Genomic DNA, 13,679 nt, shown 5'->3' on the forward strand with positions numbered 1-13,679 from the left:
GTGAATGCCTCAATTTTTCATTATTAAATATTAATTTGAGTTCTCAGCTGAACAGTTTTTGTTTGCAGAGAACAGCTTTTCGTGCAAAAACTTGTGCGACACAGCAACGTGGCATGCTATATGTAACATTTTGTAGTTGTAGAAATAGTTTTATTCATGAAGTTACATAGCCAATCCATGCTATGTCGTTATTTATTTTCGTAATAAACATTTACAAAGATCAATTATAATATTTTGTAATCTTTCTAGTGTCATTTGTAAACTCTCCAAGATGAGTAATGATAAACCAGTCATTAGTCTTCTTATGGGCTCAGCCCTAAGCCATTCACAGCAATAACCGTGGTTGCTAAATTCTAAAATTGCATTTCATGAAAATCTTATCTTTTCTATAATATTATATTGTAGGAAAATAGCATCTTACTGTAATAAAGGTAGAAATAAAAAAATACAGTGTTTATTGCATTCAATAAAAAGACCAGCACAATGTCCCCTTATCTTGTGAAACTTTATTGATGGTTATTGTTCAGCGGATCATACTGCATGCACATACGATGACAAGGAGAACGCCTGGTCACAACACTTTTTAAAGCAGAATTTGATAGTAGAATCACAGCGGTGGGTAAGATATTTTACTGAGTTGTGCGATGTGACGCACACAGTACACATGAGAATATAACTAAGATTTGCAGCAAGACAGCTTGAAGAAGCTGTGTTTTTTGTCTTCTTTTTTGAACATTTTTATTATAAATACAAAAAGGAGACCTGTGACAAACACCTTAACTTAGGTTTTACTTGTAAACAGGACAACATGAACAGAGTCTTAGCATATGCACAGACAAGCTGCAATTCTTCAAAGATGCTAAAATTAGCCTTCTTTACAGCTTGCTTGTGTAGCACTTTCAGAGACTGAATTAACATTTTTATTATTATTTACTATTACTATATATAGATATAAATATATATATATACATATATAGATCAATATCTTTTCACAAGTTATAGATTCTGTATAGTGTATATTTCAGAAACCGTTTCAAAATGTAAAGATCTTGTTTTTAAAAAAACAAAGCATACAAAGGATATGGTGTTAAAAATAATTATAACAAAATGCAAAAGTGTGTCATGAGTGTCGTCTCACAAGCTGAGAAGTGAAGAAAAATTGCAGGTTGTGTGTGCAGCACAGAAAGGTCTAAAAAGTACCAAGCTGACAAAAATACCATGATTATCTCTACATAATGATTGCAATACCTGTAAAATGTTTATATAAATCTGGATATGATTATCATGTAATCCATAAAAATGATACACCTTTCTCTACAGTTGGTCTACTTGACTAAATCTAAAACATCATATTTTGCGAATTTTCTATAACAGAACATTTCCACTGCACAGTTCAAATTTTATACATGGTTGTAGATTTCTTTTTCTCTTTTTAACTGGTACAAACAGTTCTAGTTTTATTACTTTCCTTCTGAAAAACAAAAAGAAAAATAGAAACAGTGCTTTTAGCGCCTTATTTATTAATGTCATTTTTTCTCTCCCATAATACAAAAGTCAGCAATGGTATCAATAATTTATATACTGGACATAATATAAAAAGAACACTTTTTAAATGGCCTAAACTAGTAAGTATTTGCTAGATAATGGTTAATCAGTTAAATACTGCCTTGGTGAATATCTTTTTTGGTGCTACTAGACAACTTATACGTAAAACCGGTATGTACAAGTGTCTGTATCACCCTAGGAACATAACCTTTGGCTTTGAGTATGTATTGAATGTAAGACAGCGAGTAGAATCAGTACAGTGGTGCCCTCTCCTTTGAACTGTAATGATTTAATTATTTATTTTTCCTCGGGGTCAACAACCATCCACGTGACAATAGCCCACCCTGCCCAGTACCCGGCCCTCTACCCCCACCCCAGCCCGACACCCCTTCCCTTTTTCTGTTCCATAACAAACCAACATTTTCAAACTGAATACAAAGGTAATGTTAAAATGCAGAAAAACAAGATGACTACTGTAGTCACACGTTTACAAAACATGATAACCCCAAACTGTTTAATATTTATCATATATAACTAATTTACATGATAATACACTCTTGATTGTGGCCCTAATAATTATTTTTTTCATTTATCTAGCAGCTTTCTAGATCACCACATAACCCTCTACAGCCAACAATCTATGTATCCTTTAGAAATGAATGACCCACAATATTAAAATACACAGAACAAAATATCTGAGGTATAAGATAAAAAAATGTCTTTTTCCCTCTCTGTTTAGAGATGCTAAAATGATGCACTACTGCATGTATTGCAATACCCAGGCCTCGGAAAGCTTCTCTTTTTGTCCCCACTGGTAGGTTTTTATATGGTTTTTGTCATTTAGTATGGAGCAAATCGGCTGTATCCCCCTCTGTATATACTAGCCTGTAATGAAGAAAGAACGAGACCGACATCATCAGCATGGCTCCTAGTCTTGGCATCAGTCAAGGGTGCAAAAGCATTCTGAAACAAAGCGATGCATTTACAGGTTTTTCATTTATTTTGTCTGGATGAACACATTTGCTTCTCTAATTCTACAGTACATACCCCGAGTGATATGACCCATGGTCCCTCATGCAGCAAGCAAACCAACACACCGCATGACAGGAAAGCAGGCGTTTAACTATTCTATGTTTGATAAAAATGTTAATAAATCGATTGATACAAGAAATAAAAGTAAGAGATTTCTCACTTGGATCTTAGCATGTTCTGATAGATTTGAATGTTTTATGAATGTTTGCAATATTAATATTGCTCTGAGACATAGAATGTTTGAGGCACAATTTCTGTTTGAGGGCCACACAGGAGCAACAACAGTAAATACAGTGGGATCCATAATTATTGGTGATAAATATGCACAAAATATACTGTAAACTAAAAAATTATACAGTGATTGACACCATCTTTATTTTCCAACATGGGTAATGTATTGCTTTATTAATGATTCAATGGAATCAACCGAAGTCTTACATTTTTCAAATAAAAACATTATTTCCCCCCAAAACAGTTTCCACAGTTATTGGCACCCCCGGTTCAATACTTTGTGCAAACACCCCTAGCAAAGATGACAGCCATGAGTCTTTTGCTACAATTTGTGATAATGTTAGAGAACACATTCAGTTCAGATCCCAGGTTTTTCAAGGGATTTAAGTCTGCCGAATGAGATGGCCATTGGAGAACATGGCTGTTGCTTTTACTCAACCATTTCTTTTTGGATTTTGATGTATGCTTGGAGTCATCGTCCTGCTGAAAAATGTACCTACAACCAAGACTAAGCTTCCTAGCAGAGGCAACCAGATTTTTCTGCCAAGATGTCCTGGTACTTTGTTGAATTCATTGTGCCATTGATCTTAAATAGAGCCACTGGACCACTGGCAGCAAAACATCTGGAAAACATCCATAACCCACCGCTATATTTGACAGTAAGTATGAGAAGCTTGTATGCATTCCATATTCTGCCACCAAAAATAGATAGTGTGTACAGCCAATATTTTGGTCTAATCTGACTCTCTGCCAGTCATAATTCCAATGAGGTTTGTCAAACTCAAGTTTGGTTTTGTTTATTATGCACATTAAGAGCTGTATCTGTGCCACCCTTCCAAAGAGTTTGCTGGTATGGAGTTTTTTTTTTTTGACTTTGACTTAGACACAACCAATCTCTTATGGTCTCCCTCTCCATCTCCCTCCCCATTGTCTGTGAGGATAATATGCACTTGCATCCTCTTCCTGGCAAGTTTGCAACCATTCCATATGGTTTCTAATTTTTCCCTGTTTTCTCCAAATTTGGTAGCCAATTGTACCCTATCTATTCCAATTATTCGCGTTAGCTGGGGATACACCGTCAACGACCTCATCCCTCAGCGGCCCGGCTCTATTCCATATGTTTTAAGCCTTTTTATTACTGCCCTTACAGTGCAGTAGTAGTAGTGGTATGTTTAACCATTTATATATTTATTTTGTACCTGTTAACATCTGTGTTTTCTGGAGTGACAGTTATTTGGCTTTTCCCATGCTGATGGTTGACAAAGGAACTTTACTTGCTTATTACCTGATTTCTATACTCTAGTGAAACAGAAAGTGATGGAATGACACAAGGTAGTTCCTTTAGACTGAGATTAACTAAATTAAAGTACTATTTTATTCATTTATTGACAATAATTGTTAGGGATGCCAATAATTTTCACCTAAAGCATTGAAACATGAGTGTAAATGCATTAAAATAAAAGTATACCTATTTTCTGTATGTTTGAATGAAAATATAGACTATTATCCTTTTTGTTTATATGCAGCTTTTTTTCTCGATTTTTATTAAGGGTGCCAATAATTCTGGAGCCCACTGTATGTACCACAATACAAATTGTCTTTTCAAAAGTATTATGAATGCTGAGATCCAAGTCAGTGCCCCCGACTTTTCAGCAGAACCAATGATAGGCACATTTATGGAAATTAGGCGGTCAGGCAGACTTCATCCTGTGCAGAGCAATGATGCAGAAATATTTGCAAGCGCCATACATCCAACATAATCAGAATAAAATCACCAGATTCTAGAACCTTCTACATGCATTGCTGATACTTTCCTCATCCCCCTCTCCTTGCTCTCTTGCTATCACACCATTTAGGTGATGGATTTAATTATCAAAATGACTAATTATTCCATTAAGGAGGGTGCTAGGCTAGGTGATATTCACAAAATTAGAAATATAATAACTTACATGCACTACATTGCCAAGAAATTAAGACATTTATCAAGTTTACTGGGAGGATTAATGTGGCATTTTAGCTGTCGTTAGCACAAGAGACAAATTCAATTAAGTTAAAGTGAGGAGATGTCAGCCGTGATAAAATTCATGCGCAAAAATGGGAAGAACAGAAAATGTAAAGAGAAAAAAATGACAAAAGAATGGAAGCGAAAAGAGAAGAGATATTTTGCTTACCACGGCACCAACGCTGTATGTGGCTGCTGGAGCAAGTGTGTGGTGGTAGGGGTCGGCAGCATAAACTCTTCCGTAACTAGGGAGAAGACAGAAACACAGAGTTGCACACTTAATTTGACTTGCTATCATAAAAAACAGAGACAGTGTATTTCCTCAATGCTGCAATGCAAATGGAAAAACCATCAAACACAGCACATCATATTGCAAATACGAAATAAATTTGATCACCCAACTGGCAGCAATTCAAAGCATCTGGTAAGAGGAAAAATCAAATAATAAAAAAGCAAATATAATATGGCTTCTGTTGTCATGCAACTGCGAGCAGTCTGAAACCAAAATATTGTCATTATTTGTAAAGTGTAGAGAAAATCTCCAGGTTTGTGAGCTAAAATCATCTGTTTATGGTTTGCAATGTTTCAGTAACGTGAAAAAGTTCCTACATAACATTCCAAGCAATAGGCAACAGTTAATTAATTCAATACATTAATTCTGCCACCAGACAATTAACCATGCTATGATCGCCATACTCTGTATTAGGGAGCAATGTTACTGTCCTAAATTAAATTCAGGACCTGACACAAGACTGTTCCATATTCCACTGTTTAAGGAAAAACACCATTAAATATAACAAATATGAAGAAAACGTGTAATAAATGGGGGGAAACTCCGTTGAAAGCCTTTTCACACAAAGCAAAACCCAAAAAACTGAACCGCTGACAAATGGCAAAATCAAAAAATATGATTGTTCCGTATCACCAGATAAATATCACAGGATTCTCTGGCTCTGTCATCATGAAAGAATTTTAATTTCATTTGAAACATTTCTTTGGAACTGAAATCTTCCTGAAATCTTCCTTTCCTGATTATTAAGATTAAAACATTTCAGTCAAAAGCAAGATGAAGAAATTGCAGGTTGGTAACCACATTTAGGCACACCATTTGTGTTAAGAAACCTAAACCGTGAGGCATTAAAACACCTTTTGGTGCTTGTATGGGAGTAAAGTCTGGAAACTGAAATAGCTCAGAAAAATGTCTCAGTATACAATGAAGTGGAAAACTATCAATGTTCAATCCCTGACCAAAATAGTAAAGCCAGTTATACATTTTTACGTGGAATATTATATATATATATTGGACAATAAGACAAATTAATAAATTAAATTGTCAACCAAACATGCATGTAAAGATGAGAATGTCACACACTTTAGCAATGAGTCAATTGCTCCACATTGTGTAGTTAAATGTAATCATCATCAGTCTCTCCTTTCATGAATTCTGGTGTGTGAGAATCTGCTCATAAGATAAAGAGAATTCATTCAGAGCTCATACGACTGAGAATTGGGTGTTTGCCTTACCATACTGTTTATAGTTTCCTCATCAAACCAAGAAACTGATACATGAAGAGATTAACTGTATCCATCTGTTATCTATGCTCGCTTATTCCAGTTCGGGGTCATGGGTGTTCTGGAGCCTATCACAGCATGCAACGGGGAAAGGCAGGAATACACCCTGGACAAGTCGCCAATTTGTCACAAGGCACACTCACCATTCACTCACACACTCTAGGGGCAACTCAACATGTGAGATGCTGCAAACCCAGACCTGTAGCTTTCATTAACATGTCCAAGTGTGTTGGACCTTAGGCTTTGAGGATGAGATTGTCCAACAAGCTACCAAGCTCTCATATGTGAGAAGAGGAAGGAGCTAGCATTAGATATACAGGGTGATTACTGTATCTATATGCTACTGGAATGCTAGACAATTTGCTGCTATTAAGGAAACCAGGCTGAGATTGCCTCCTATTCCTGAACACCAGAGTTTATATAACTAAGAAGTTACCTACAGTAACTAGGTAAAGAGCAGCCATGATATCTTTACAGAATGATGTGATTGATTGATACTTGTGGATAATTAATAATAGTGGAGGTTGGAAAATTAAGACAAAAAACAAGAAGATGAAGATACAGAAGACGACAGAAAAACAAAATAACCATAATTTGGAGCTTTATTGTGTGGCTGTGTGAAGTTGTATACTGTATACAATATATACAGTATATTGTATATTTACATGTAGTCAGAGGCAGGGCTGTAGTTGTACATAAAAAGGTGGGGAAACCCTGCGGTGCATCGCAGGCCAAGTCAGCATGGGAGAAAAACGTAAAAACAACAAACTGAACTGGCTTTTTTGTGTAATTGTTATCCTATACACCCTGGCTTGTATCTCTCTATGTCTACGCAGTGTGCTTAATCTATATCCTTACAGAAACAGCATTAATAATCTCATGTCCAATCGTCTAATGTCTAATTACCACGATTTTTTAAGTTATATTTTAACGCATTTGTGTTAAACGTGAACTTGACTCCAGATGTGGAAAGTTGTGCATTTAGTCAAACAATGTAGCTGAACTAACTAAATTAAGTTGTCACATTATATGACAAATGAGATAAATTTGTTTCACTTAGTAGCAAGCAACATATTTTATTCACATAATGACTATATTCACGTAGATCTACCGTCAATAAATCTGAAGTTAGCTCGTGGTGTAATGCTATTAGGATACAGCATTAGATACTCCACGACTTTAAATGTTGTGCAACCCGAAGTTAAAATACAGCAATAGTAATGGATGACAATATTCAGACAACACTCAAATGAGTGAATTAAGCCACACATACATTGATATGGCTACTATTCTATTACTGGTCGAACGCATGTCATTCCTCAAGAACTAAATTTTCGTGGAACTTATATGCAGCTAGCCTAAACGCTACCCATTAACAACGGGGCGGGAAATCAAATATCTGTCACTTAGCAGAATTTGCCACTTGTGGGAAAATGTAGCCTAACCTTTGACTCTTAATGTAATGAGCAATGGCTGCCTTTAAACATAACAGTATTCCTTTATTTTTCTAAATAACTGCTTCAGAGTATGAACATCACAATTGAAATACATAATCGCTTCACAAAGACACAAACCTCTGAAACGGCTCACGCGCTGATGGGCATGAGCATATCCTTGGTGGCTGCTCACAGTACAATGTTTGCTCGCTACACTGTGATGAATTTGCAGTAGAAATTTAAAACGAGCGCCCAGTGAGTCCGAAAATGAGGGGCGCAAAAGGGAATAGAAAGAGTAGCATACCAACACTCGCAATCAATGCGTAATGTTCCGGGAGAGGTACGAAACCTATTTCTGAAATAAACATAGGCAAACGGCGTTTACGCGTGTTTACCGCACGCTACACCTCTGGTCAGAGGGTACATTAGTTAATGCATAAATGCATTATGCAACCTACAACCTTGCATTATGCAAGTCTGTGGTCATTATATTAATTTATGTGGGAAACTCTGAAAAGGTGCTGTATAGGTATGGCCCATGTCATGCCGAGGCGTGACTTGGAGGATAGCAGACCCAGTGTCAGTGAAAATGTGTATGGAGTGAATTACCAGGTACTCTGGCACAGAAAGGAGATCCAGCCCAAACAACAATGCTGTATCTGTAGTCCTAACTAAGCGAAGGTCTTCGGAAAAACCTGCAGCAGTGCTGTGAGAAATGTGAAGATTCAGTGCTTGAACTAAAAGAACAAACTCCCTTTTTGACTTCTTTCTTTACTGAAAAATTACCTGTAATGAGTGAGGTAGTAATGAAATACAGAAAATAACAAATTAACAGCTTTACCATTTACACATGACAAACAGATAGTTTCCAAAACTGTATCTTCATGCTGGATTGATGATGACTGTCTTTCACATCACAAATAGTTTTACAGTGTGAGGCTGTACAGAACATGGTATACTAAAGTATACAAGTATGAAAATTTATTTTAATCTGAAAGTGAAGTTTCATTTGATATTTGCATATATGAAAGGGGTAGGATTCAGCATTTGGTCATTTTAATGACTGGATTGTTATTTGACAATTGAAAAAAAAATACAAGCTTTATGTGTCACAATGTAATGATGAATGTAACACTTTTCATGCATTAACATCATAAGGTACATTTAATTTATAAGACACCAAATTTATAAAAAAAAGTAAAAAGTAGTATTCTATAAACTGAACTGCTACCATGACATGATCAGTGGTAGAAACAAAACATCATCTTTCCTTCATCCAGATCATCCTAGATTTGTCTTTTTCCCACAATGCAAAATATTTTGGATTATTGAATGTATACTGTATGTCTTGCTTGACCATGGATCCAAGATTTCGTCAAGAATCTCTACATCAATGATTTCAATATTCAATGGTTTCAGTCAAATTTGACCTACCCTTGCTATACTTTGAAGAGCCACAGCATTATTAGTAAAAGGCTAACATTAAATGAATTATGAATACAGTCATTTAATAATAGTAATAATAACTGCTAGCATTTATATAGAGTTTTTATTATACTTTAAGCGCTTTACAGTGACGAGGGGGAATCTTGTCTCAACCACCACCAATGTGTAGCACCCACCTGGGTGATGCAACGGCAGCCATTTTCCGCCAGAATGCTCACCACACATCAGCTGAGGTGGAGAGGGAGAGAGCAGTTATGTAGCCAATTAAATCAGGGGATGATTACAAGGCAGATTGAAAGAGGGAATTTAGCCCAGACACCAGGGAACCCCCTACTTTGCAATGAGTGCCATGGGATCTTTAATGACAACAGTGAGTCAGGACCTTGGTTGAACGTCTCATCCAAACGACGGCGTCTCCCACAGCACAGTATCCCCATCACTGCACTGAGGCATTGGGGTTAATTTGACCAGAGGGAAGATCGTCCCCTACCTGCCCACCAACGCCACTTCCTGCAGCAACTAGTTTTCCCAGGAGGTCTCCCATACAAGTACTAACCAAGCACACACTTGCTTAGCTTTAGCCATTTAGCAGAAGCAAGGTGTTGTTTAATTAAGAGGTTGTTTATACAGTAAATTACTATTATACTTCACAAAACGACAATGCATGCTCTTGTTGAAAATAGTCTTTCAACAAGGCTCAAAAAATGTAACTGAACACTTTACAGAATTTAACATGTGGACATGAGGATTAAACCACGTTTTATCACTTTGTTCTGCATCATGAAAAAATAAGGTTGATTAAATTTAAAAAGAAATCTGAGGATAGAAAGCATATAATCATTTCCAAAACTGTATTGCGCATCTTAAACATTATAATTGTTTTTGTAAATACAAAACATATATGCTGTTGACATAAACCAAAAACAACAAACAAAACCCTTCTATAACCCATTAAACCATAGCTCCATGCAGGAGCTTTCTTTGCTATTAATCCTTTGGAGAAGACTTCTGGTGGACTACAGGAGGTTCTGCCCCCAATTATCTAGCAGGTTTGAGAGGTAAAGTAAGACTTCCATGCTCCTTTAAATGTGAGGCTGACAGGGAGGATCCTGGTCCCATAAGGTCATGTGATAAAATAACCTGGGTTATCTGCTCCTCTGGGCCCGACAGAACCTGCACAGGGTTTGGGGCAGATAAGAGCCAATCAGAAAGCTGAACACTGCCTGTCAATTATCTAATTTACATATTTACTCACTCCATGTGATTAAGAAACTAATCCACAGTAGATTAGGTTGGGCATTGTTATTCACTGTAGAGCCTGTCTGTCTACATATTTCACTGCCCAGCCCAGTCTTCTCTATTTGACCTGTGTTATCTCTGTTTACAGGGCCACTTTTAATTAGTTTGTATTAAGTCTATTCAGAGATCAAACTCTGAACTGGTAAATAGCACTGTCACAAATCGTGAACAGGTGACTCCAAGGTTACACATAGTGAAACACAGGGCAAATATATGGATCTCTGAGAATGGCAGAGACTGCATTATGTCTTCGCAATACACCTTAGAATACGTTCAAAATATCATGAATTATAAATAGTAAATATGTGCATCGTTCAAAGAATATTAATTTAATTAGTCATTATGCTATATACAGCAGGATAACAGTATAGGAACAGCTAATATATGGACATATAAAAAATATAAAATATAGGTACATAGCACATTCATATACTATAGTTCCCTCCATAATGTTTTGGACAAAGACCCTCTGTCCTCCACAATTTGAGATTTGCAATAAAATAAAACAAAAAATACATGTGGTAAAGTGCACATTGCATTGTCAGATTTTAATAAAGGGTATTTTGGTTTCACCATGTTTCAAATTACAGCAGTGTTTCACCATATAATCATAATGTTTGGGACAATGTTCACTTTAACTACATACATTTTAACTATTTTTTCATTTATTACAAATCTCAAATTGTGGAGTATAGAGGCAAATAAATAAATGATGGATCTTTGTCCCAAACATTATGGGGGGCACTGTATATGTATATACACTCAGTGAGCACTTTATTAGGTATTCATTCAACACATTTTTTTGACTTATAGCCCATCCACTTAAGAGGTTTAACGTGTTATGATGCTCTTCTTCATGCCACTGTCACCTTCCTGTCAGCTTTGACCAGTCTGGCCCTTCTCATTAACAAGGCATTAACAAGGCAGAACTGCTGCTCACTGGATGCTTTTTGTTTTTCACACAATTTTCTGTAAACTCTGGAGACTGTTGTGCATACAAATCCCAGGATATCTGAGATATTCAAACCACCCTGTCTGGCACCAACAATCAATCAATGGTCAAAGTCACTTAGATCATATTTTCCCTCATTCTGATGGTTGATTAACTGAACATTCAACATTAACTGAAGCTCCTGACCGGTATGCATGGTTTTATGCACTGCACTGTTGCCACATGATTGGCTGATTAGATAATCACATGAATAAGTAGGTGTTTCCAATAAAGTGCTCAGTGAGTGTATGTACACCAATTTATATTAAAATAAAAAATATGCATTTTTACAACTACATTACATTACATTACATTATTGGCATTTGGCAGACGCTCTCATCCAGAGCGACACACAGTTGATTCGACTAAGCAGGAGACAATCCTCCCCTGGAGCAATGCAGGGTTAAGGGCCTTGCTCAAGGGCCCAACGGCTGTGCGGATCTTATTGTGGCTACACCGGGATTAGAACCACTGACCTTGCGTGTCCCAGTCATTTTCCTTAACCACTACGCTACAGACCGCCCCTAGAACACTAGAACACAATCATAATAATTATACATCTTCATATACTACTCATCATATGCCCATCAACATATTTCAATAGAAAACATTCATAGGAAACAGAAAGAAACAAAAACTGCCCGTATTCTAAAATGCATTGCAAAGATATATGCAGTCTTCTCAGGTATTCAATGAGAATAAACAAACTATTAATTATATTACTACAATACTACAATTACTACAATGTAGTAGATCAAAATGGAATTAAACTGATTGAGCATTCTGGTTTAATGTAACACATAAAGTTTAGTTATCCCAAAATACAGTATGAAATGAATATTAAAACCACTCCCAGTCATTTGCCATCTTCACTTTCAGTAAAGACACCAAGATGTAATAGTAATAGGGTTTCACTGCATCCATTTTAGCTCCCTCTTAGTCTGCCACATCCACTGGCCCTTTACAGATGGTGCCCTTTACGTCTCCTCCTGGCATTTGCACACATCTTCCAGGTGTCCAGGAAATCGATTAATCTAAAGCCTGATACTCTGGGTTCAGCTGCCCTAACACTCAGGGGATCAATGGTAGTTTAATACAAAACTTGGTCTAGAAATGGCTGAACCACTGGGATTGCCCTCCATGCACTCAGCAGTAGCTTCTGAAAATAACAACCTAATTTACTTCTGCAATATGTGGCAAGCAAAGAAAGAAAATGGCTTATGAGGATTAAGTCGCTTGGTGAAAATCAGAATCAGTTTCTTACACAGTGCCATACTTTTCAAAACAACACTGAACAAACAGTATCCTCCTCAGTATCCTCTTTTTAAAATGAAGATGCAGCCATTACAGTCATAGAATATATTTAACCATCCTACAGCTTTAGCTAGCTTTTTGTGTACTCTGCAGTACAGGCATGAGGTATGAGTAGCTTTTAATTACTTTTCTACTCACTTTTTCTGACTATTCTACTCATTGTGAGATTCCAGATATATTGAAGAGTAAAGTACAAAAGCATTTGATGCTCATACTCAGGTTTGAGTTTCATGTGCAGCTTAACCTATAATGTCGTTTGCACATTTATTTCATTTTTGCAAGACTGGCAGAATGAATGAATGAATGGATGGAGGTGTGCCTGTTTTTTTGGATGCCGCACTGAAAATGAATAATCCTAGTCTATCAGTGAAGCTGATTGTCACCTTAAATGATCAGGCATCTCTGATTAGAAAAATAGCTTTCAAAATAACTCAAATTGTGGTTAAGCCTGAAATTACTTAATAACGAAAGCAAGAGAAAAAATATTATTGATCCAAAACTATTCATAGTAAACCAAACATAAGTCCAGACAATGTGACTAAAGTCCTGTTGTAAGTTGTGCCTGTTTTTATTTTATTTCTTTATTTTACTCTCCATAAAGAACACATTCCCCTTAAAAGCTAGATGGGGGAGAAACACAGGAGTAGGAAAATGCACTAGCTGCCACATATATCCATGCATACTTGAAACAGGTTCACTTTGTTGAAAAAAAAAGAAACATCACAAAAATTAACATTTAGTTGTTAAGGGCCATAAATAATAACAAAACTGTCTAGAGCTAGGCCACAAAGGCCCTTGTTGCTGGATGCAT

At 36.5% G+C, this 13,679-nt stretch overlaps 1 protein-coding gene across 15 annotated transcripts in view; it reads right to left on the reverse strand.

Annotated features, from left to right (window-relative positions):
* Positions 1 to 1,939: 1,939 nt before the first annotated feature.
* Positions 1,940 to 13,679, reverse strand: part of LOC133115569 (RNA binding protein fox-1 homolog 1) — a 298,065-nt gene continuing 286,325 nt past the window's right edge. For 8 of the 15 annotated variants that reach the window (XM_061225379.1, XM_061225383.1, XM_061225376.1 and 5 more), the window contains 2 exons: positions 4,980 to 5,055; positions 1,940 to 2,508 (listed from right to left, as the gene is read on the reverse strand). In XM_061225379.1, coding sequence (XP_061081363.1) covers positions 2,386 to 2,508; positions 4,980 to 5,055 — 199 coding nt within the window. In that variant the 3' untranslated portion in view covers positions 1,940 to 2,385. The remainder of the gene's footprint in view (positions 2,509 to 4,979; positions 5,056 to 13,679) is intronic. The other 7 variants (XM_061225382.1, XM_061225381.1, XM_061225377.1 and 4 more) reach the window with 4 other exon arrangements.

The sequence above is a fragment of the Conger conger genome, chromosome 2, assembly GCF_963514075.1.
Source record: "Conger conger chromosome 2, fConCon1.1, whole genome shotgun sequence".
Lineage (NCBI taxonomy): Eukaryota > Metazoa > Chordata > Actinopteri > Anguilliformes > Congridae > Conger > Conger conger.